Source organism: Emydura macquarii, unplaced genomic scaffold, assembly GCF_026122565.2.
Source record: "Emydura macquarii macquarii isolate MOO-44397 ecotype Brisbane River unplaced genomic scaffold, CSIRO-AGI_Emac_v2 contig_3004, whole genome shotgun sequence".
Classification (NCBI taxonomy): domain Eukaryota; kingdom Metazoa; phylum Chordata; order Testudines; family Chelidae; genus Emydura; species Emydura macquarii.
In genome coordinates this window covers 405927-430905 of record NW_027133141.1, presented here as the reverse complement: position 1 = coordinate 430905, position 24979 = coordinate 405927, and the positions used below count along the sequence as shown (strand labels likewise).

Here is a 24979-nt window from a genome sequence, read left to right as displayed (position 1 = left end):
TACCACTCAGCAACCTTAACCCTGTGTTAACAAAGTCTGTTCTTAGTGACAATTAATGAGACTAATCTCTTAATGCTGTAATTCTACTGACCCCAGTGTATTCTTTCCCCATTTCTAGATCCAAGAAAATAAGCAAATTAAAACAACCTTCAGAACTAAAATGCTGTGAGGCAGTGGAAACGTTAGTAGCTCAAATAATTCAGTTTATTCTGTGTCTTCTGTATGTAAAAGGCACAACACGTTAATTTATAACCACACCTTTCTTAACTTTTTAATATATTATGTAGTACATTAACTATATGAAGTGGATTGTTCAATGTAAAGAATTTTTCATGCATTGCCCAGAACTCATATTTAATATTATTTAAATGCACCCATCTCATTGAACAAAAAGGTGTTTATTTCATTCTGTGAAGTGTGTTGGTAGCTCAGAGAGTTCAGTTTATTTTCTCTGTGTGCATATGAGGCACAACACATTCATTTAGTAATGTTGAAAATGTTCCTTTCTTCCTCCAGAACTGCCTCGGAATCATCTTCCCTTTGTAGATTAATCTGCTCCTGTGTATCTATGAGGAAAATATTGATTCACTGAAAAAAAACTATTTTGAATAAAAGGGAATGGCCACACAATGGAGCCACAACCTCAGGAATGAAAAGCAAGAGGCTCCTGTCTTGCAGGTTGATTATGAAAAGCAACTGAACTCGACTCCCCTCAGTTCAAAGACACATTTGTTTATTTCTCTTAGAGCCAAACATATGTTCAAATGAATTTCTAGGGCTGCTGAAAGGGGACTTTGGGATTGATTTCATTTGTCCACAATCACAGCATCTGTCGGTATAAATAGCACCATGGGCTGGATAGCGAATGGAGGCAGATCCTGAGCTGCCTGGTAGCAAAGGCTGGTTTCCCAGCTGGAATAGGACATGTTGCACATAGAATCATAGAATCATAGAATATTAGAGTTGGAAGGGACCTCAGGAGGTCATCTAGTCCAACCCCCTGCTCAAAGCAGGATTAACCTCAGCTATATCATCCCAACCAGGGCTTTGTCAAGCCTCACCTTAAAAACCTCTAAGGATGGAGATTCCACCACCTCCCTAGGTAACCCATTCCAGTGCTTCACCACCCTCCTAGTGAAAAACTTTTTCCTAATGTCCAACCTAGACCTCCCGCCCTGCAACTTGAGACCGTTGCTCCTTGTTCTGTCATCTGCCACCACCGAGAACAGCCTAGCCCCATCCTCCCTGGAACCCCCTTTCAGGTAGTTGAAGGCTATCAAATCCCCCCTCACTCTTCTCTTTTGCAGACTAAACAAGCCGAGTTCCCTCAGCCTCTCCTCATAAGTCCTGTGCTCCAGCCCCCTAATCATTTTGGTTGCCCTCCGCTGCACTCTCTCCAACTTGTCCACATCCTTTTTGTAGTGAGGGGCCCAAAACTGGACACAATATTCTAAATGCGGCCTCACCAATGCCGAATAGAGGGGAATAATCACTTCCCGTGACCTGCTGGCAATGCCCCTCCTAATGCAGCCCAATATGCCATTAGCCTTCTTGACAACCAGGGCACACTGCTGACTCATATCCAGCTTTTTATCCACTGTTACCCCCAGGTCCTTTTCTGCAGAGCTGCTGCCCAGCTCGTCGGTCCCCAGTCTATAGCTGTGCATGGGATTCTTCCTTCCTAAGTGGAGGACTCTGCACTTGTCCTTGTTGAACCTCATTAGATTTCTTTTGGCCCAATCCTCCAGTTTTTTAGGTCACTCTGTATCCTATCCCTACCCTCCAGGGTATCTACCACTCCCCCCAGCTTAGTGTCGTCCGCAAACTTGCTGAGGGTGCAATCTACCCCATCCTCCAGATCATTAATAAAGATGTTGAACAAAACCGGCCCCAGGACCGACCCCTGGGGCACTCCGCTTGTGACCTGTTGCCAGCTAGACATGGAGCCATTGATCACTACTCGTTGAGCTCTATGCTCTAGCCAGTTCTCTATCCATTTTATAGTCCATTCATCCAACCCATACTTCTTTAACTTGCTGATAAGAATACTGTGTGAGACAGTATCAAAAGCTTTGCTAAAGTCAAGGTATATCACATCCACCGCCTTCCGTACATCCACAGAGCCAGTCACCTCATCATAGAAAGCAATCAGGTTGGTCAGGCATGACTTTCCCTTAGTGAATCCGTGTTGACTGTTCCTGATCAACTTCCTCTCCTCCAAGTGCCTTAAAATGGATTCCTTAAGGACCTGCTCCATGATTTTTCCAGGGATTGAGGTGAGGCTGACCGGTCTGTAGTTCCCCGGATCCTCTTTCCTCCTGCTGTGTTTGCACATCCATGTTTGCACATCTGCTTTTTGGGGTGTTGTGCCTGGCCCGGCACTGCTGGTAGAAATGCTCATGCCCTGAGGGGCTGCACAGTGCTATGGCATGATAACAACACACTCCGTGGCAATGGAGGGGGTGATTCCACCCCCAGCTCTGATGCAGGGAGAACAGGAGTTGGTTTCACATGCCTGTTTTCAGGACCTAAGCCGGGGCACCCTGCTCTGCTCTTACTAGCCAGATGCAGTGCTGGAACAAGCCCCTGATTTAGGGTGTGGACAGATGGTTTCAACAGTCTGATGTCACAGACAATCTCTCTCCCCCAGAGCTCAGGGAGCGCTCCTGCACTGCCTCAGGACTTTCACACTGCAGAAGAGCATGGGGTGCTGCAGATGGCAGAGGCTTCAGAAGCCCAGCGTGTTTCCCCCTGTAAAGGTCTCTACTTCCTGTATTCTCCCCTTTAACCCCATTGTAATACACTTTGTACAAAGTATGCTTTGTGAGGTAGCATTGGAAAACTCCTAATTAGTGTCCTGATAAAAGATGTGTAGCCACATTGTATGTGAAGGGTTAAATTTCCACTGTCTCGTATTTGGGAAACTCCACTTAGGAAAACAGGGTAGGTGCATGTTACTAAAATGATGGATTTTCTGTAAGCGTGTATTGTCCAGGAGAGAGCTGGGCCAACCAAGAGGTACATTTCTGGAGGAGGTCTGGGACTGGGAGTGTGTGGGGGTAGTTCTGCAGGATAATCCAGGAGTGGCTGGCTGCAGCAATCACATGATGTTTCCAGGAATGATTTACATGCTGGAGGCTGTGTGAGAGCAGACCCAGAGTGGTAATGACAACAGAAAAAGTGGTGTAAAAGGCACCCCAGGTTAGACAGCTGAGAGGACACAGCTGTTCATCAGTCCACATTGTACTCTGGGGATGTCACTGTCCCTCTGGAGCACTTGGCCAGAGACATTAAGGACACAGTGTGAGGCAGGATCCCAGGCCAGGACCCACAGCTGGGGCAGATTCTCACCCCAAAGAAAAGGGCTGAATGGGAAATGAAGATCAGGGCTTTGGTTTCAACATCGTGGTCCATAGCAGCCTGGCTCTTCTTAGGTCTCCTACTCAGAGACAGGGGATTTGCCGAGCTGCTGAGAGCCTGGTTCTGCCTCTTCCATTGCCTACAGCTCAGATCCAGCCTCAGAGTTAGACACACTGTCCAGGCCCAGTAACTGCCTCTGTGCCCCACCCACCAGGGGCATCTCCTAGCGGTGACTCCCTCCCAGCCCAGCATGCAGGGGAGCAGTCAGGTGGCTGGGGTCGAGAGGAGATCCTGCAGCTGCACATCTACCTATTATGTGTCCAGAGTTGCCACTGCTGCAGGGATGAGGCACAGACTCGGGATGTGGGGGGAGCCAGGCAGTGCCCTGGGAAGGGGCTGCTCATGACCCAGGTTCCCCAGCAGGCCTGCTCTGGCTGGAACGATCTCAGGCCCAGGGCAGCTGCTGCAGTGCAGGCTGCGCAGGGGATTCTTGGTGACTGGAGCCCCGATTCAGGGGATAACTATCCTCCAATCCAGCCCAGCTTTGGACGTTTCAGGCTGCAAGAGCAACGTGGGAGAACAGACCACCTGGAATCTTTCCCCGCTGCCAGCACCACAAATATTGTTTAAATTACACTTAAAACTTTCCCCCTATTTTTCCCCCAACTCTCTAATTTTGTAGTAAATGGCAAAATTATACCCCAGCATAGCCATATATTCTGCCATTTAGTCCCCCTTGTTTGCGGGGAGTCTTTCCTTTGCCTACAATGGGCTTTGGGCTGTGATACAGAAACTGATTCCGTTGTGAATACCTGGGTTTTACCAAACCTCCCCTTAGTGGAGTGTCACTTTTCTAGGACCTTTTCCCCAGAATACCTTTTGAGGAGCTGCTGGCCCCTCCACTGCTGCCCTCAACCAGCCATTTTGCAGCTGTCTGCTGTATCTTCTTCTCTTCCAGCTGGTAAGTATCCTTACCTCCTGTTGTACTTACTCTTCAACATTTCTGAGGGCATGGCAGAGTCTCACAAACTTGAAATACCATCCGTGAAATGTCATTGAGGTGATGGTGACTGTCACCAGTCCTTAGATCAACACACTAGGAACCTCCTTACAACTTCATCCTTTCGTTTTTTTTTATCATAATGATTTGTATAAACTCTTCGGTGCACATAACCCTAAGACAATCGGAACAACTTGTAAGATTTGGCTGCCAAAACGTAAAACTTTTAAAACAAAAAGCAAAAATAAAAACAAAAGCAGCAGCAGTGAGGGTGTGTGTGTGGAACAGCAGAGGTAGAGTGGGGTGTAGAAAGGAGAAGAAGTGGGAGGGGGAGAGAATGACTTAGGAAGGAAAACCTAAGCCAAAAACTTAAAGCACACAGACAGCAACAACAAATCTGACAAACTAAAAGAAAAGTGGGGTTCTGGGGCCAAAGCATCTGGGAATCTATAGCCTTGGCCCCTATCCTTTAACTGGCTTATTTCTTTATCTAAAATCTTAGCAACCATCCACAATCCCTCTCTGCTCTCCCAACTGAGACCTAACTCTTGGACCTTCCCATTTCACTGCACTGACCCTGATGTCCTAACACTTATGAGGCTGCAGCCAGGCTCTGGGTCCAATGAAGACATTGGGCTTCCAGGATCTGTTCCAACCATATCCTGCACAAAATCCATCAAGCTGTTTCCCAGCACCATGTGTAACTTCTCCATCCTTGCAGATGTTCCCTTTTCTTTGGACGTAACTTCTCACCCAAGCAAGTCAGGACCTGAGCTTTGAGCCCCAACAGACTTGCCAGCTACGACATGGGAAATGTAGGGAGTGACCCTATCCCGTGTCCTCTAATTCCTATTGCAACAACAAACTGTCTATGCCAACCATTTCTTGCCTCTCAACTGTCCTGTCTGGGGCCTCCAAATCTGTTACCCAGGGTTCCTCGACCTAGTAACTTTTAGTCTCTGCAAGTCAGTATCAGCAAATAAACCAAAGGAAATACAGTACCTCCTCCTGCTATATGACTGATGCAGACAAGTCAAAACCAAGTGTTTTTAACGTTAAGGCTTTACTTTATTTGGTCTCCAGCAATTCCCATCAAGATGCTTTCACCGAAAGTCTACACTTATTAGTCTTAAGCACATACAAATTCAATAGATATTAGCGCAGTGGTTCCTACCTAACCTTTTTGAGTGAAAACCCCATTAGTTAACACTAGGTAAAACACATACCTCTCACCCCCACCTCCTCACTGGCAATAAACACATATAACCCCTGTAAACCCATAAAATGAGAACAACAACACTAAATTACATAAATAATAATAAATTACACTTACCTGAGTAAGAAGCTAAGCCTTCCCTGCCACAGCTGCTGCTGCACACCCCATGTGGCCCTGCCTTGTCACGTCCCTCATGGACAGAGGATAATGGAGGTGGTGAGGACTGGCCAGGGCTACTCCAGGCTCCCACCGAGTACGGGGGCTGCTGTCGGGCTTGGGGGGCTAAATGACCTCAATATTACTGAAGCCTCACGGACCCCCTGTAATCTTTGGCACCTCCCCTAAGGGATCACGCACCCCAGGCTGGGAATCATTGTATGAGAATACCCCAAAATTTGTTAGTTACCCCAAAAGTCTGAGGCAGCCTTTGGGTAAATCAGACACAAATTTCCAGATGGCCAGTTGAGATGGAGTCCCACAGGAACAGAGCTCTGGAACCACTCGGGGTGAATCTACTCAGGACTCTAGTGGATGGGGTCCACCCTCAGGTCCCCTTCACACCAGTTCAGCCACCTCCTGAATCTGACCTGCTCCGCCGTGAGCTCCCCGCAATGAGTCTCTCCTGGATGGGACCCTGGGAGCTCTTACATGGCCACAAAAGGCCATGCACCCCACCTTGCAGTCAGAAGTGATTCACAGCCAGCAGGGAAGTCAGAAGGGTTTATTAGTTCTCAGGATCACTGCGTAGAACAGACTTTGTTAACAAATGAATCGAAAGTTACAGCAGCGACCAACTGGGGCGCTTCAGAGCCCCCATTCCTGGGCTCTGCCATGTCCAATTCCCCAAAGAGGTCTGGCCCCTTCCTGCCAGCCCGCCCTAGACACGCTTCTATTCCTTCCCCTTGCCTTTGTTGGTTTTCCTGGGCAAGGAGGTCACCTGACCCCTTCCTGGCTCTCCAACATCTCTGCAAGAGGGTGGATTCTGGCCATTGTCTGTGTGCAGGTAGCTAGAGCCAGCCACCCCTGCCCTCTAGTGGTCAATACAAAGATCACACACCCTTAACCCAACAGCTAAATACATGAGTAACACATAGGGGAAACTGAGGCACGCACATAGTATTCAGAGAAGACATTAAAAATATCTCCACTTCGTCACCACTCCCCCCTTCAAGAACAAACTGAACGGGGTTATTTCAGCCGGTGACCTGGGGAAGTTCAGGCCCCCCTCCATGATAAAGCATCAGCTTTAATATTGGCACTCCCCTTAACATGGACCACCTCCATAGCATAATCCTGGAGGAGCAGACTCCATATCATGAGTTTGGCATTAGCCCCTTTCCTCTGGGGTAGCCACATCAGCCGTGTGTGGTCCGTGTACACAGTGAAGCCCCGACCAAACATATATGGCTGTAGTTTCTTAAGAGCCCACACCCTGGCCAGGCACTCCTTCTCTATGATAGCATAGTTCTGCTCCCGGGGCAGCAGCTTCGTACTCAACTACACTATGGGGTGTCTCTCCCCCTTAGCATCCGTTTGCATCAGCACCGCACGCCCAGCCCTGTGTCTGAGGTGTCTGTGGACGCTATAAAGGGCTTGTGAAAATCTGGATTTACCAGAACCGGGTCCTGGATTAGAACCTCTTTCAGAGCGCAAAGGGCTTTCTGGCACTGCTCAGTCCAGATCGTCTTGTCTGGCTTCCCCTTCTTATATAACTCAGTGCTGGGTGCGGCTATGGAGCTGAAGTGAGACACAAACCTCTGGTAGTACCCGCCATCCTGATAAAGGCCTGGATCTGTTTCTTAGTCTGGGGAGCTGGCCAGTCTCTGATCGCCTCCACCATAGCTGGTTCTGGCTTTAGGCGGCCGCTCCACATCTTGTGGCCCAGGTATGTGACTTTAGTCATGCTCACCTTACATTACTCTGCTTTTACGGTCAGTCCGGCCTTCTTTGGTGATCCAGCAACCTCTTCTCCTGGGGCACATGGTTTTCCCAGGTCTGGCTAAAGATACAGATACCATCAATATACTCCAGGGCAAAGCTCTCCATCCCCCTCAATAGCTGATCCACCAGGCACTGGAAGGTGCTCCCTTGAGGCCAAAAGGCAGTACCAGAAACTCAAAGAGCCCTATGGGGGTGATGAAGGCAAATTTCTGTCTAGCATCTGAGTCTAAAGGCACCTGCCAGTAGGCCCTGGTGAGATCCATAGCGGTGAGATAACAAGCTCCCCTCCAGCTTATCTAGAATCTTGTCTGGCCAAGGCATGGGGTAGGCATCGGGCACGGTTATGGCATTCAGTTTTCGATAGTCCACACAGAAGCAGACCGACCCATCTTTCTTGGGGACCGGTACTACTGGAGAGGTTCATGGGCTGGTGGACGGCTGAATTAGCCCTAAAGCCAGCATATCTTGCACCTCCTTCTCCAGGTCCTGGGCTATTTTCCCAGTGACTATAAAAGGGGAACACCTGATAGGAGGATTTGCTCCCATCTCCACTCAGCAGTCAGCCAGGTTAGTGAACCCAGCCTGCTGGAGAACAATGACTGACAAGGGCCCAGCACTCTGATCTCTGCCTGCTGGGCAAGGGTTAGCTGATCAGAGAGGGGAATTGATTCCAGTGTGAGGCTGGCCCCAGTCATAGAATCATAGAATATTAGAGTTGGAAGGGACCTCAGGAGGTCATCTAGTCCAACCCCCTGCTCAAAGCAGGACTAACCTCAGCTATATCATCCCAACCAGGGCTTTGTCAAGCCTCAGCTTAAAAACCTGTAAGGATGGAGATTCCACCACCTCCCTAGGTAACCCATTCCAATGCTTCACCACCCTCCTAGTAAAAAACTTTTTCCTAATGTCCAACCTAGACCTCCCCCCTGCAACTTGAGACCGTTGCTCCTTGTTCTGTCATCTGCCACCACCGAGAACAGCCTAGCCCCATCCTCCCTAGAACCCCCTTTCAGGTAGTTAAAAGCCGCTATCAAATCCCCCTCACTCTTCTCTTTTGCAGACTAAACAAGCCCAGTTCCCTCAGCCTCTCCTCATAAGTCCTGTGCTCCAGCCCCCTAATCATTTTGGTTGCCCTCCGCTGCACTCTCTCCAAATTGTCCACATCTTTTTTGTAGTGGGGGGCCCAAAACTGGACACAGTATTCTAAATGCGGCCTCACCAATGCCGAATAGAGGGGAATAATCACTTCCCGTGACCTGCTGGCAATGCCCCTCCTAATGCAGCCCAATATTCCATTAGCCTTCTTGACAACCAGGGCACACTGCTGACTCATATCCAGCTTTTTATCCACCGTTACCCCCAGGTCCTTTTCTGCAGAGCTGCTGCCCAGCTCGTCGGTCCCCAGTCTATAGCTGTGCATGGGATTCTTCCTTCCTAAGTGGAGGACTCTGCACTTGTCCTTGTTGAACCTCATTAGATTTCTTTTGGCCCAATCCTCCAGTTTGTTTAGGTCACTCTGTATCCTATCCCTACCTTGCAGGGTATCTACCACTCCCCCCAGCTTAGTGTCGTCCGCAAACTTGCTGAGGGTGCAATCTACCCCATCCTCCAGATCATTAATAAAGATGTTGAACAAAACCGGCCCCAGGACCGACCCCTGGGGAACTCCGCTTGTGACCGGTTGCCAGTCTCAGGGAAGAGATCCACTAGGGGATCTTCCCCCTTCTCTTTCCACTGGCCAGACACGACCAGCACCAGCCTCTCCCTGACAAAGTTTGGCTTCATCACGTTGACATGATACACTTGGTGGCCATGCACCTGGTTAGACAGTTCCACCACATAGTTCACCTAACTCAGCTGTTTGATGACCTTAAAGGGGCCATCCCAGGCAGCCTGGAGCTTATTCCTCTGCAATGGGATGAGAACCATCACCCAGTACCCAGTACCCAAGGAGCCAGCACTCATGGTGCCGTTGTACCAGACTTTCTACTTCCCTTGGGCCCTGGCAAAGTTTCCCCTGGCCAAGCCCATGACCACAGTAAAGCATTTCCCATAAAGACAGTACGTACTCCATTACCGATTCCCCCTCAGGAGAGGCCTTCCCCTCCCATTCGTCCTTCACCAAGTCCAGGGGTCCCCTCACTCTCTTCCTGTACAGCAACTCGAAAGGGGAGAAACCTGTGGATTCTTCGGGCACTTCCCTGTAGGCGAACAGCAAGTGGGGTAGGTACTTGTCCCAAACCTGGGGGTGCTGGTCCATAAAAGTCTTCAGCATCAATTATAGGGTCCCATTAAACCTCTCCATCAGCCCATTGGACTGAGAGTGATAGGCTGAGGATCAGGTGTGCCAGACCCCACACGTCTCTCACTAACACTGGAGTAGAGATGACATGAAATTGGACCCCTGGTCTGTAAGGATCTCCCCGGGAAACCCAACCCTGCTGAAAATGGTCAGCAGTGCATCAGCCACAGTGTTGGCATCAGTAGAGGACAGAGTCATTGCCTCGGGGTACTGAGTAGTGAAATCCATCACTACCAGAATGTATTTCTTCCCTGACCGTGAGGCTTGCTGAGGGGCCCCACTATGTCCATTGCCACCTTCTGGAAAGGTTCCTCAATGATGGACAGTGGTTTTACCCTTGTCCCAGGCCTTCCCCACCCTCTGGCAGGGGTCACAGGACCTTCAGTACTGCCAGACTACATGAAAAACTCCGGACCAGTAAAACTTCTGCAGCAGCCTCTGCCTGGTGCACTGGATCCCCTGGTGTCCTGAGGGACATCGTGGGCCAGGTACAATAGCCTGCGGTGGTACTTCTGGGGCACCACCAGCTGTCCACCAGCTGAACCACCACCCATGGTTCGACCATCCCTGGGGGAGCCTATTCCCGGTAAAGGAACCCTTTCTCCCACAGGAATCTTTCCCTGCAGCTTCCCCCAAGGGTTTTTGCAGCTTTTTGGCCCATCTTCTGAAAGAAACAGGTGTCCCCAGTACATTCCAAGAATTTATTGGACACTGTATTTGGCTGAATTCTTTTTCTAACAGATGTCTGGGTAGCTAGAGTCCCCCATTCCCTGTTACTAATTGTGTTTTGAATTTTTTTGTTATATGCACGAGTCTAGAACATCAGTGTGCAGGGAACGAGCCTGAATGGAATTCTGATATGAAATGATTTCCTGTTCTGACACGTCCCCAATTGCCCTTTTAGCCCCAACAAGCTACAGCGTAACATCTGTGTTTTGCTCTAGATCATTCCATCCTTCCAGGGATCAGGGCAGGGAAATGGCTGCAGTGGACCCAGTTGAGATAGGGATTATCAGGGAGTGGCAGGTGGAGGGAGAAAGGCAGTAAATACACAGGAGGAGGGCACTTTGAGGGGAAGGGGGTAGTCTGGAAGTGGAAGGGGGCAGGGTGGAGAAAGGGGAGGGGAGCACTGTGTGACAAACCTGCTGGGATTTGCTTACTGTGAGGCCGAGATCCTAGCAACAGACCACTGGGTTTTGTGGCTGGGAATTGCCTAATTTGTCAAACAGAAAACAACCCGGCTGGGTTGGGCAAACTTACCAGGCACCAATACTGGAGCCTGAACCTACTAGCCAGAGGCTGCTGTGAGATATAAAAGGGGCACCCAGTGGGGAGGCCCAGAGGAGACATCCCATCCGCTCCCATCCAGTGGCTGTCAATCGGCGAGGTGTTGCAATTCCCACTGGGGAGGGTGCCTTGGGCACGACTCGCGGCTCCATCTCCTGTATCAGCCCCTGGCTAATAGGTGAGTGTTGAGTGTGTAGATCCCTCCCACATCTGTCCGTTAAATGGGGTCGGGGCGCTCTCTTTCTCCCCTCCACCCTGATGTTTCCTGGCTTCTCTGATGGGGTGGGATTCTGCTCACTGCCTTCCTTCCAGAGCATTCATGTGATGGGCCCTGCTCCCCTGTTAGTAGTGGGGTTGTCAGTGGGGCAGCAGGTGCTGAGTGTTGGACTTTTGCTCTTTCAGGGGCCGGTGACCTTCGAGGAGATGGCTGTGTGTTTCACCAAAGAAGAGTGGGCTTTGCTGGACCCTGCTTAGAGAGCGCTCTACACAGACGTCATGCAGGAGAACTATGAGAACGTGGCCTCGCTGGGTGAGGATTCCTGCCCCTCGGGTATTAGAAGGGGAAATGGCGAGTTAAGGTTCACAACACCCCCCAGTGCAACCTCAGCTCTGCCCTGTTTCAGAAACCTGCCAACAGACCAGTGACACACACACTAGCTCTCTGCCTTCCCCACTACAGAACACCCTGGGAACAGAGCATAGGAGTGCAGGATAGCCCAAAGTCTAACACCTTCTCTTTGCTCAGGCAAAGCTTGGGGTTTGGTCCAGTGTAAGGAACAGAAGCTACCAACACCTGGCCTGCATTCAAACCCTGATACTCCTCCACACAAGCCATCTCAGACTTTCATAATGTTACCATCCCTTTACCCTTGCACTGAGGATTCCTTCTGAGGCATTTCTTTCACTTACTCCTCACTGAGACCGATAGCATGTATGCCTCCAGACTGCTGACAATCGTTGTGGTGATAACACAGCCTTCTGCCCCTTAATTGACACAGCCTGCAACACTCAGCACTGAAATGAGGAATACCTGTTCCTTCAAGTTTCACATGCACCTCTCTTCATATCACAGTCACAGCTCTGTCAAGCTGCTCCAACTACTCCCTCCACCCTGCATATATAGCTACAGCTGACACAGTGCACGTAGCTGGAGTGCATGTGGATAAATGTTGGTACTCAAATCTGTAGAACACATCACAGAGAGTGGTATGTTCTCTTAGTCCTTCCTTCTATTGATTATTGATCAATACATTTTTAAGGCCAGGAGATAATGTCATGTTATCTAGTCTGACCTCCTGTATAATACAGGCCATACAGCTTCATCCAGTTGCCATTAAACTGAGCTGAATATCTTGTGTTTTGATGAAAGTATGTTCAAGAAAGGCATTCAGTCTTGACTTGAAGCGATGGAAAATTTGTCACTTCCCTGGGAAGTTGGTTAATTTTTGGACCTCCCTTACTGACCTATTGCCATTGAGATTTGCCAGCTCCATTGTTGGAGGGTAGGGACAGAGTTAAGGTTGCATTGCAGGGGCGGTGTGGTGTTTTTTTCTTCATTTCCTGGTTGTCAGAGGTTTAACTTTAGCCACCATCCACATGCCAAATGGGCATGAGGCAGCACTGGGCAACCTTAACTCTGCTTTCATGTAGTTTATGGGCATTTCATTTCCTTGCTTTCTTTTTAATGGACTTTTTTGCCACTATACCTGTGATATGGGATCCATCCCCCCCATGGGGTGGGTTGGGGAGTGTAATGGCCCCATGGTTAGAGCTTGCCTGATGGTCATTGATCTCAAGACAGGGTGACCACCAGAGATGTGACAAGAGGGGTAGGGGGATCCGGCTTCTCCCTACTCCACAGGATCCCAGCCAAGTGCCCTTACAGTGACAAGGTTGCTTGCCACTCAGTCAGTGGAGAGTCCGGCCACAACACACTGACTCGTGCCAGGTGTCACGGCAGTCTTCCTCCTCTCCCCACCCCCCTGCTGGGCTGCTTCACACCTTATCTCCTGATGTGGTGGTCCACAGGTCCTCCTGACTCCGGTCAGGGGTCTGGATACATCGGGTATCCTGCCTGATTCTCCCAGTCTCTGGCAGCCTCAGGCAAGGGCTGCATCAGTTCATGGGCTGGAGCCGCAGACGTACGTCCCTCCTTCTTGGTAGCCAGCCTAGAATGAGCTGGGCTGCCCTCTTTTATGCTGGGGCAGCAGTTGTCACATGACCAGTATGGCCTGGGGGACAGGACTTTTACCGCCCATAATGAATTGTTAAAGCTTTATGGGCTAGTGTTGGGTACATCCACCCCGTCACAACCTGTGTCTACATTAGAGCTTGGCTGGCAAGCTATGTCATGTAGGGATGTGATTTTTCACACCACTAACCAACAGAGTAATTCTCGCAAAACTCTTAATTAGTGACCAGTCCAATATATCTATGTAGATTTGAGCGCAGTTTAAAATATTGTTCTTAATACAGAAATTATGGTATCAGGGCAAAACTCGCAAGAGAATATCCTGCAGAATGTAAGCAAAAGCAACAACACACACATTGTCTGACAGTTGTCAGTGTTAGGGCTCAGACACAAATGCATGATGTAACTCAGGTTCAATGGCCATAGCATGTCCTCTTGAGCCAACCAGTTACTGTGACTGCAGATAGTTGGAAACCCTCTATCTGTTAAAAGACCTGCATCTTGCTACACATGTGAATTTCAATCTCTTTGACTCATCATTTGATGATGATGTAGAGAGGAGAGTTTTTGGTTTATTAGGAACTGTGAAATCTCTTGGGAAAGTAGGAGCCTGGAGCCTGTACAGGAAGGATGGACTTCATCTAAATTAAAATGGAAGCATTGATTTAGTCCTAAGTGGGAGACAGGACATGGTCCAAGAGGTGAATGCAAATGAACCACTTGGTAATAGAGGCCATAATGTAATTAAATTTAACATCATTGTGAGGGGTTAAAATACCAAAGAAGCCGACCACAACAGCATTTAACTTCAGAAATGGGAACTACACAGTAGTGAAAAAGCTAGTTACATAGAATTAAAAGAAGCAATCACAAAAATGAAATGCCAGCATGCTGCATGGAAACTTTTTAGAAACACCGGAAAAGAGACAAAATAAATATGTCCTAAATATGGAGGGATATGACCAGGAAGTGGACAAAGAAAATACCACCATGGATAAACAACAGATTAAAAAGTCAAAAAGGCAGTTAGAGGCACAAAGATAATCTTTAAAAATTGGAAGTCAAACCCTACTGAGGAAAATAGAAAGCAGCATAAACTTGAGCAAGTTGGGTAATTTAATAGTGGAAAGTGCAGGGTCATGTATTTAAGGACTAATAACAAGAAATTTTGCTATAAGCTGTGGATGCATCAGTTGGAAGTGACAGAGGAAGAGAAGGACCTGGACATATTGGTTGATCACAGGATGACTATGAACCACCAGTGTGATGTGGCCGTGGAAAAAGGTAATGCGGTCCTACGATGCATCAGGTGAGGTATTTCCAGTAAAGCTGGAGGTGTTATACAACCATTATACAAGGCACTGGTGAGACCTCATCTGGAATGCTATGTGCAGTTCTGGTCTCCCATGTTTAAGAAAGAAGAATTCAAACGGGAACAGGTGCAGAGGACTACTAGGATGATCTGAGGAATGGAAAACCTGTGTTATGAGAGGAGACTCAAAGAGCTTGGCTTGTTTAGCCCTACCAAAAGAAGGCTGAGGGGTGATGTCATAGCTCTCTATAAATACATCAGAGGGATAAATACCAGGGAGGGAAAGGAATTATTTAAGTTCAGTATCAAATGGATATAAACTGACCATCAGGAAGTTCAGACTAGAAAATTGACAAAGGTTTCTAACCATCAGAGGAGTTCTGGAACAGCCTTCCAAGGGGAGCAGTGGGGAGCAAGACCTTGCTGGTTTCAAAACTGAGCTTGATAAATTATGGAGGGGATGGTATGATGAGATGGCCTGATTTGGCAGTTAACTGATATGCCCAATGGCCTGTGATGTAAAGAAGATCATTACACTTCCTAGGGTTTATATTGGCCAGATCTCCTCTCCGGAGATGTTACAGGCCATCCCACAGTAATACGTACATACTCATATTTGTAATACAATGAACTCCTAAGATATTGAAACTGAATTCAATAACATTTGACTTAATTCAGTAAGAATGATCCAGGATATTGCAGGAAATTGCCATCTCTGTCACACCCTGTCTGTCTGTATCCATCTGTCACGTATCTCATGCTTAGATTGTCAAATCTGTGGGCAGAGACAATTTTTTGGTTTTTTGTGATTCTAGATTTTCCAGCAGAATGGGATCCTGGTCCATGGATAGCGCTATGAGGCACTATGGTAATAGAAATAATAAATGATAATAAAGGGGAGATTGTGGGCAATGGGAGGGAGGGTGTTAGAGAGCGGGGAGAAGGTTTGGAGCAAAGAGCTTCTGTGATCTGGAAGGCCTGGGGCCGTGGTAAGGGTTGGGGATGGCATGGAACAGATGCCATAGGAAGTTAGGATGGTGTGGAGGGCTGGAAGAAATGGAACTCAAAGATCTAAAAGGGCTAGTGCTAGTTAGAGCATGGGTGCCAGGTGCTCCATGAAATGGGGGTGCTCGCAACGGTAGGGAGCAAAGGGACACATTTTTGGCAGGAGATATTGGGAATCAGAACCAAGGAATCATTGAGGCAGTGGGATAATGGGGTGGAAATGGTTGGAGTAGGAAATTTGGGAGAACTGGTAGTGAGGAGGGCTCTGGGAAATAGGAGGGGATGAGATAACACGAGGAGTGGTTGCTCCTGACATCCCAGGAGGTGGGGAAGGGTGAGAGCAGTTAGCGGAAGGGTTGTGTGGGTCATAGTGATTACAAGGGCTTACTGCCTTTCTGTGTCTTTCCTCATCTTGGAGTGCCCTCCCTCAGCTGTCTGGCGTCATGCCTTTCCCTCCTCTGCAGTGTCTCTGGGCCTCTCTGTCAGTAAGAAGAAGTTCCAAGGAGACTTTGCCTCTGGCTGGAGTCTTTCTTTTCTGGGACATGGACTCATTGTTTTAGGAGCTCCTTTGATCATGAGTGTCTGGCTGTGTGTGTTCCTAGTGGACAGGAGCACAGTTACATCCATCATAAGAAGATTGTCCAGCACCTTTGATCACCTGAGGCGCTGGCCCCAGGATTTTATTGCTTTAAAATGGGCTCGGATTAAAAAACAGAACTTTTTTGGTGTGTAACAAATGACCCATGAATTCACCTAATCTCATTTGTCTTCTTTTCCTGGGGCATGGTTTCAAGTTTCTAAACCAGATGTCATCTCCCAAATGAAACAAGGTGAAGAGCTGTGGGCCCCAGATCACTAGGGCTCAGAGGAAAAAGAGATCCTGAGAGGCAGCTGTACAGGTGAGTGATAATTAAACCAACTCAGGGCCTGAAGGAAACAGCTGGGATTTCCCTCAAAGACCTTGTGACCTCTCTGGAGTTCAGGATGGTGCCCAGCATGTGTCATATCCTCAGGACAAATGTTGCTCATGGCTTTCTGCTGATCCTGACTAACTCCTGTCAGTAGCTCCCTCCCAAATTCCCTTCTCCCTGATTATTTGGATGGAAACTGGATACAAAATTGATCCCCTTTTCTCTCCCCTTTGGGGAAGGGTTTGGGGAAAGTGAGTCCCTGATCTTTTTTCTATCTCCAGCTGTTCTTTTCGTTTGTTCTGCCCTTTTCCATTCCTGTTTATGAGGTTTTACTTTGTCTGTCCAAGCAGGTGATGGGATGGTGAGTGAGACCTTGAAGCATAATCCTCAGCAGAAAATTAATGAGCAAGTGGAAGCACATGGGATGTTACAAAGATGCAGAGGAGTTGTGAGCAGGGAAAAGCCTGTGAGAGTCAGCACAGGTCAGAGAAGCAGAAGGGAAAGGAGGCAACACAGAAATTTGGTAAACTTGTTAATTGACGGGGAATTCACAAAGGTCATGTGCAAACCACAACCCAGCAGAGGATCCCCAAGACAGAGAGAAATAACACACATGTTGAGTATGGGGAAAAGTGCAGTAGGGGCTCAAGCTTCATTAGACATTAGAGAATCCATACAGGAGAGAGCTTCTATAAATGCTGTGAATGTGGGAAAACTGTCACTCAGAATTCACACCTTACTAGACATCAGAGGACCCACACAGTGGAGAAACCCTATGAATGCTCTGAGTGTGCGAAAACCTTCACTGACTTCTCAAACCTTATTAAACATCAGAGGATCCACACAGTGGAGAAACCCTATGAATGCTTTGAGTGTGGGAAAACCTTTGCTCGGAGCTCAGCCTTTATTAGACATCAGAGGATCCACAAAGGAGAAAACCCCTATAAATGCTGTGAGTGTGGGAAAACATTCGTTCAGAGCTCACACCTTATTAGACATGTATGAATGCAGGAAGTGTGGGAAAACCTTCGCTCGGAACTCACATCTTATTAGACATCAGAGGATCTACACAAGGCAGAAATCCTAAGAGTGCTAAGAATGTGGGAAAACCTTCAGTCCCATCTCAAAACTTATTACACATCAGAATATCCACACTGAGGTTATGTCTGCACTGCTGGGGCTGCACAGATCGATGCAGTGGGATGGATTGAGCTAGCAGAAGTGCTCTCTGGTCGATGCAATCAACTCCCTCCCCCTCCGAACAAAGTAAGGCTGTGTCAAACGGAGGGCATCTCCTGTCGTGCAGCACAGTGGAGACGCTGCAGTAAGAGAGCGTAAGTAAGTTGACAAGTTATAGGCAAGCTACAACATGTAGTTTGCCTATCTCCCGTCGATGGCCGCTGGCAGTGTAGACCAAGACTAAGAGAAACGCTATGAATTCTTTGAGTGCGGAGATAACCTTCACACTCATATCTAATTAGAAACCAAAGAATCCACAGTTGAGAGTGACCATTTGAATGTTCTGAGTGTGTAAAAAGCTTTGCTCCGAGCTTAAACCATATTACACAAGAGAGAATCCACACAGGGCAAAAGCCCTGTTGTGAGTGCTGACAAACCTTTGCTCACACCTTATTAAACATTGGCAGATCCACACAGAAGAAAGACACTATGAAGGCTTTGAACGTGGGAAATTCTTCCATCAGAGCTCTGCTCTTATTTATCATCTGCGAATATGCAAGGGAAATAATCACCATAAAATCCATGTCTAGGGTTGAGAAAAGATTTTGTTTTCCTTTTGCTAATTTCCACATAGTGAACTTAAAGCAGCATTTGTGTCACCGTGGGTATCTCATCTCCCCCAGCTGAGTTTTCTGCTTTTCCCTTTTGCAGTTCACCCTTCCTTGGTGTGAATCCCATGGTCTTTTTCATCCGTTCCTTTGTTCCTATATCACAGAAGTGTGTGTCCCTCCAACAGAAATGTCCATGAGCCCCAGGTGGGGGAACCAGGAGTGACTTCAACTAAGTACTTCATAAATCTACTTGAGCTTTGACTCCATTAGGATTTTCCATGGAGTTAGCTAGCTTGAGTTAGCTATTCTAATGTGAAAACACAACTCTTTTTTCAATGGAAAAATATCACCCATGTATAGTGGTTAGGGTAATTTATCAAATTTCCTCAACACTTGATGTAACCTCCATCACTTTTCATACTCTAAAGAAATTTGGAGCATCATATTTATTCTTCTTCTCCCACTGTGAAGTGGGTGTTAGTCATCAGTTTCCCCCACTAGGGCAGAAGCAGAGGGATTCCCATCTTCAGCATTAGTCCAGCAGTGTTTCCTCTGTTTCAGCCATGTAGAGTTCATCTTCTGCACATTCTACACCTCCACCTCTCTCTGTTCCATATGATTCCGTCTTCTCAGCCCTCTGTTTGGGAATCACACTTTGTTTTCTTTGATACTAAAACATAGTAATGTAGAGCCTGAGATGAAAGTGTCACAAACCTGGAAGGGGAATTTGAATGGATCTCAAACGCAGTGTGATCATTTGCAGTTTAAATCCCAGTTTCCAACTGCTGGCAAAGCTTCTTCTAGGATATTTCCTACTGAGATGCGATTGTTTGAAGATGGGAAGGTGTGCTCCACCGAAACGGAGGGTTCATGCTTTCAGATCTCAGTGGTGAGAAGGAGGCAGACAGACAAGCCTCTGACTGCAAAAACTGTTTATTCAAGGCAGCAGCAATATAAGTCCGGCACTTACCACAATAAGGGAGGGGAAGCCCATTTCCACCTATAAGCAAGCTGCAACCAGGGAGTGAACCTGCCACGCAGCACCTACTGGATCATCTGCAGGTCTGCGGAGAGCTTCGAGGCAGGACGGCACCTGGGGGTCCCAATATACCCCTTCCCCCAACTCCTGGCAATAAGCTCATTGGTTATGTCTCAATCCACTTGGGGATTGGTTTTTAACACTTGTTATTCTCTCTGCTAGTGGCACTTAGCTAAGCTGCAGTTACTTGTTTACAACTTCTGCTGGCTTAAACTGGTCCTGTGGTTAGCCTAGTTTCCTACAGTTGACCTAGTTTTCTGCAGTTAGCCTACCTCTGCATGTCGTCCCAAGTTTATGCCCAGGTCATAAGACCTAGTCTTGCTCAAGAGGCCTACCCTTGCTCATGGGGCCTAGCTATTGTTACCTATGTTAACTCAGGCCTAGCCATTGCCACTCATGCTACCCCCGCATCACAAAATTCTTCCGCTCCTTACAGAAGGTTGCCTGTTTTTGTTTGGGTTTTTCCCCATTATGATGCTTCTGGAACTTTTGTAAACAATATGACTAAGTACTAATGAGTGAAGCAGGTTTAAATAGATCCGAGGAGATGAGAATGCAATAGGAGAATCTCTTGTCCTGATTTTGAGTCATCACATTTAACCTGCTCTGGAATTTCTAGTTATATGAAAGTGGATGTATCCTAAACCTCTCTGTGATGTGGGTTTTTCCATTTACTTGAGGGCCATTTAGTCACATAACTGAATATTGGTTTTTGATTTGCCAGACTCTAACTCAGATTTATTGTGGACTTTAACAAAACGACTATTTACTAAAACAGTAATTTCTTACTTTATTTTTGCATTTCCTCTGTCCCTCCATGATGACATGGAGAAAATCTAAGTGCAGTTCAATCAACAGGAGAGAATACTCCAAACTATTGGATAGGCTAGCAACTGTTTTTAAATCTGCAGTCTGAAATGGTGAACAGCACACCCCAAATTGTGCAACTGACTGAAGTAACTGGATATAATCACAGTGCTGTTGTTCAATTGTTTAGGTCAATACTGTCTCAGATGATTTGGGGGGGAGAATCCAACAGTAAGTGTTGAGGAAGTAGGCAGAAGGCCCATGTATTTGTTTCCAAAGGCACTTGTGACAGATGACACCCCCTTGTTTACATCCTACACACTATTGCACTAATTTTTGTACAAAGTATGTCTTGTGTGGTAGCATTTAAAAATTCAAGTTGTGCTAATCTATAACATCATGGTAAAATGCATGTAGCAGCGTTATATGTGAAGTAATAAACACAAACTGAAATCATTACTAAAAATGTGGTTTCCAAGTATGTCTGGGCAATGGCCAAATCAGTTCTTCAGAGATAAATGGCAACTGACCCCTCAGACAGGTATAAACAAGGCTTATGGACCATTACCTGCTAAGTGGCCATTCTCTGGCAGGAAAGGGGGTAGGGACAGAAAAAATCTTCATCTTAGCAAAAAATCAGCATGGAATTCTTTTCCACAAAGACTGCCTGTAGCCTTGCTCCCAGCTGGAAATACTTCTCAAAGTGGGCACAGGACTATAAAAAGAGGGGGCACATATCCCCCAAATACCCCCCCCCCCCTCTGCTCATTGCATTCTCTGCACCTGAAAAGGCACAATGATAGAGTGATTGAGCTTTTGGGGGAGTTCTGACCAAAAGAGTTTGGGCAGTAAGACTGCTGAAACATGTGGTGAGCAACATTTGCTTTGAAACTAAGATAATTTCTTAAGTATGTGTTTAGTAAGGCTTTGCATTATTTTTTTTGTAACCATTTATTTTCATTACATGTACTTATATAAAATTTCTCTTTGTAGTTAATAAACTTCTTTTCTGGGTTAGATAAGTCAGTGTCTTTAAACTGACATTTCTGAATAGCTATTTGAAATAATAAGATGGGCTATTACTCTCTTAAAAGTTTATTGGCCTTCAGATATTTTGTACTATCCAGGAGAGAGCTGGGCAGTACAGGACATACATTTCTGGGGTAAGTCTGGGACTTGAGGTGTTTTGAGGGTCACCCTGCAGTATAACCAAGACTGGGGAGAGGCAGAGTGTAACCCAAGAGTGGCTGGCAGGCTGCAGTTACACACAGACACTCAGGGTCTGTCTTGCATGCTAGAAGGGTATTTGTGAGTGACCCAGATAGGAGCTACTTCAGCAAGTGTTGTAAGGCATGTAGGGTTTCAGGGCAGGGGTGACACAGCTACTTATTAGTCTGTATTGTACCCTGGTATGTCACAACTCTACAGGAGACTAGTTCTGAAGTCATCTCCTAGCTAATCCCGTGATTGGGGAAATGTTTTCCCTACCAATGGAGATGTGGGGGATATAGAAATGTTTTTGTTGAACTCACTCTTTAGTAGGAACTGTAAATGTGTGTAAAATATACTCAGTGTTGAGGGTGAGAGCTGCAGGAAAATAACTATTTTTCCTAAGAGACCCCACCTCAGGTAGATGACAGATCATGATCCTGACTTGTGTCTCATTCCTAACTTACACCTGTGCCACCAGTTTAAAGAAATTAACTGGGCACGTTTGAAGCAGATATTCCACACTAGCACTGCTGAGATTTCGCGTGGTTTGCTGAAGTAGTAGACTCCAGAGAAGTCTTCCTTTTGTAAGGTAAAGGATTTGGCAAAAAGTCAGCGTGACAGAGTCCCACAGGAACAGTACTCTAGAACCACTCTGGGTGAAGCCAGTCAGGACTCTAGTGGCGTTGGTCTCCCTTCAGGGCCCTCCCACACCAGTGCAGCCACTTCCCAAATCTGGCCTTGGAGGGGTTCAGCATCCCAGTTCCACCATGAGCCCCCCTCAAGTAGTTCCCCGGAATGGGACACCTGGGGAGCTCTTATATGCCCGCAAAGGGGCACGTACCCAGTGTTGCAATTAGAGGTGATTCACAGCCATCATGGAAGTCAGAAGGGTTTATTAGTTCTCAGAAACACGGCGCAGAACAGACTCTGTTAGCAGATGAATCAGCAAGTTACAGCAAGGACCATGTGGGAATGTTCTAGAGCCTATTCATGGGCTCTGCTCCCTCGGATCTCCCACAGGGGACTCGCCCTTCCCACTGCCAGTCTCAGACACACCCCCTTGCCCCTCCCTGGTCTTTTGTCTCTTTCCCAGGCAAAGTGGTTGTGACCCGTCTGTGCCCAGGGTAGCCCCCTGAGAATGCCAAGATCAGGGCACGCTGCAAAAGGAGAGCAGATTCTCTCAGCACTGGTGGGTGACACTGAAGCCGGACTTCCCAACCAGCCACGAACTGCTTCTGATTCCCCCACACTGGTTATCAAGAACCCAGTTCACAAATGCCCACAGCCCCCTTTACTACATTCCAGTTCCAGGCTCCCAAATCAGCCACTAGGTCCAGTAAAGAGGCCATTTATTTAAACTTTATGCTCTTTACTAAAAAGGTTCCCTCTGACCCCAAGGGGTCAGCCACAGCACCAGTTCAATATAAGTTTGGATCTTACCTAAAATACCATGCTGCCAGCCAATCCTTTAGTAACTAAAACTAAAGGTTTATTGTAAAAAGAAAGAAATTAACCATAAGAGAAATGTTAAAGGGTCAAAGCAAATCAAATACATATAAATGATTGAAAGTCCATATACATAAGGTTTCTCGAAGAAATGTGGAGTTGCAGGCTTGTATAGTCTCCTCTGGCATACATCCAGTACCTGGATGGGTCCTAGTCCTTTGTTACACAGCTTCAGTTGCAGATGACTTGATCCAGAGGTAGGTAGGTGGATGAAGCTCAGGATAGAAGACAAAATGGTTTCTGTGGTTTGATCTTATATACCCTCTGTCCCCGGTCATGTGGCCTGTGGAAAGTAACAAGAACTCAAATGGAGTCCAGAGTCACATGGGCCAATCCTGGTGACCCTTCAGGTATGCCTGGAGTCCAGAGTCACATGGGCCAATCCTGGTAACTCTTCAGGTGTGCCTTTAGTTTCTTCCTTGGCCCCTTACCTCTGTGAGTGTCTTAATGGGCATTAAGCGGGCCATTGTCCTGCCGCCTCTCTGTCTGGGGTGTGTCCCAGCCAGCCCAAATTGACATACAGAAATATCAAATACATCCATAACTTTCATTTCACATATAATACATGAACATAAGTATTATTATCTTACTCAACACAATACATCCTTTCTAACAGTACTTGACATGATGTATCTCACACGAATTATCATGATTCTGACATACTGATGTCACACAATATACTAAATGCCCCCCCACTCAAGCCAGCCCGCACGACACCCCCAACACAAGACTGGTGTAGAAAGGAGTAATCAGAGCTCCTGAATACACCTCAGCCCTCCCCCCCCCCCTTATCCAGACAGCGTGACAGTGGTCACCTCTCTATTTTTCTGCCTGCTGCAACCTGTTTCTGCTGGTTGGCTCAAGGGAAGAGGGTCCTGGCCATTCGCTGTGGGCGTGCAGCTAGAAGACGGCCCGTCTGCCCTCTAGTGGCCTCTTCAATGATCACACATTCTGGTCTCATTACTGAAAAATATGAGTAATCCATTGGGGAAACTGAGGCGCACACAGTATTCAGAGAAAACATTAAGAATTTATCCACTTTTTCACAGCAGCTCAATCCCAGTCTGCAGCCCCCAGCTCTGCTGCTGCCCTGCAGTCCCAGAAAGAAATGCTGAGACTGTGAGAAAGTAACCATGACCAAATGTAACTTCACTCTTTACACCTCCCATTAAGTACAAAAGAGGCGGTACCAATGACCCCAGATTCAAGGCCCTCCGAAATGGAACATGACCATGTGTTGGAAGGGGTGGTACCGGGGGAACGGGTGCTACAGGTAAAATTAAGCCTACCAAGAAGAAGGAGGGTAAAGAAGGGGGATCCATTGGTATACAGAGCCATAGTTACGGGAGGATGGAGTTCCCTCAGCATATGGAGCTATGGTAGGAGGAGAAAACTCAGTAAGCATATAGAGAAAAGCCTCATGTGAAGGGATATTTTGATGTGTTCCCCCTCCTGCAATCTGGACTGGTGTGTAGCTGTGTCACCCCAATTCCTCACTCTTGGGCCCCGACTTACCCCACTTTGCTGTGTGAACCACCCACTCCTGGGTCAGCCCATGCCCAGCCTCCTGCAAGTACTCGGTCACACCCATTGCCGGACATGGGCGTTCACCTGACCCCAGCCTGCACACTGCACCCTGCAAGCTCATTTACATTTCTCCGTCAATGTATCAAAGAAATTGATATGCACCAGCTCTGCCACTCTAAGTGAGGTCTCTGCACACACTCAATCCACATGCACTGTTTTGGATAAAACAAACAAATAAATGTATTGAATGCAGCAAGATTTTAAGTGATTCTAAGTCAGATTAATATAAATCAAGAGATTAATAAGAAGTCAAGGAGTTCATCACAATCAACTAAAAGGTAATTCGCATCCTAAACTAAGATTAATATTTCAGTATCTTTCAGTCTAGAACATTAGCTTACCCACAGTTGGTTGTGATGCATCTTGTAACCAGCCCCCCCTCCGGTGGGTAGGTGCCATTCCTTGATGCTGCTTAGAAGACAGATTCCAGGGGAGAGCCTTGAGATAAAGATGCCTCAGCTTTTAACAAGTTTCTTCAACACCCCTTGGGGTAAGGTGATCGGCCATGTCTGG

The 24979-nt window shown here is 47.2% G+C and overlaps 1 protein-coding gene and 2 pseudogenes across 2 annotated transcripts in view; 1 reads left to right on the top strand and 2 right to left on the bottom strand.

Annotated features, from left to right (window-relative positions):
- Positions 1-10373, bottom strand: part of LOC137141153 (zinc finger protein 92 homolog) — a 67896-nt pseudogene extending 57523 nt beyond the window's left edge.
- A 1041-nt stretch (positions 10374-11414) lies between these two features.
- LOC137141151 (zinc finger protein 383-like) lies at positions 11415-18294 on the top strand (annotated as a pseudogene).
- A 4642-nt stretch (positions 18295-22936) lies between these two features.
- The window catches only part of LOC137141138 (zinc finger protein 558-like), a 54550-nt gene continuing 52507 nt past the window's right edge, over positions 22937-24979 (bottom strand). For both annotated transcript variants that reach the window (XM_067529984.1, XM_067529983.1), the window contains exon 4: positions 22937-23162. In XM_067529984.1, coding sequence (XP_067386085.1) covers positions 23041-23162 — 122 coding nt within the window. In that variant the 3' untranslated portion in view covers positions 22937-23040. The remainder of the gene's footprint in view (positions 23163-24979) is intronic.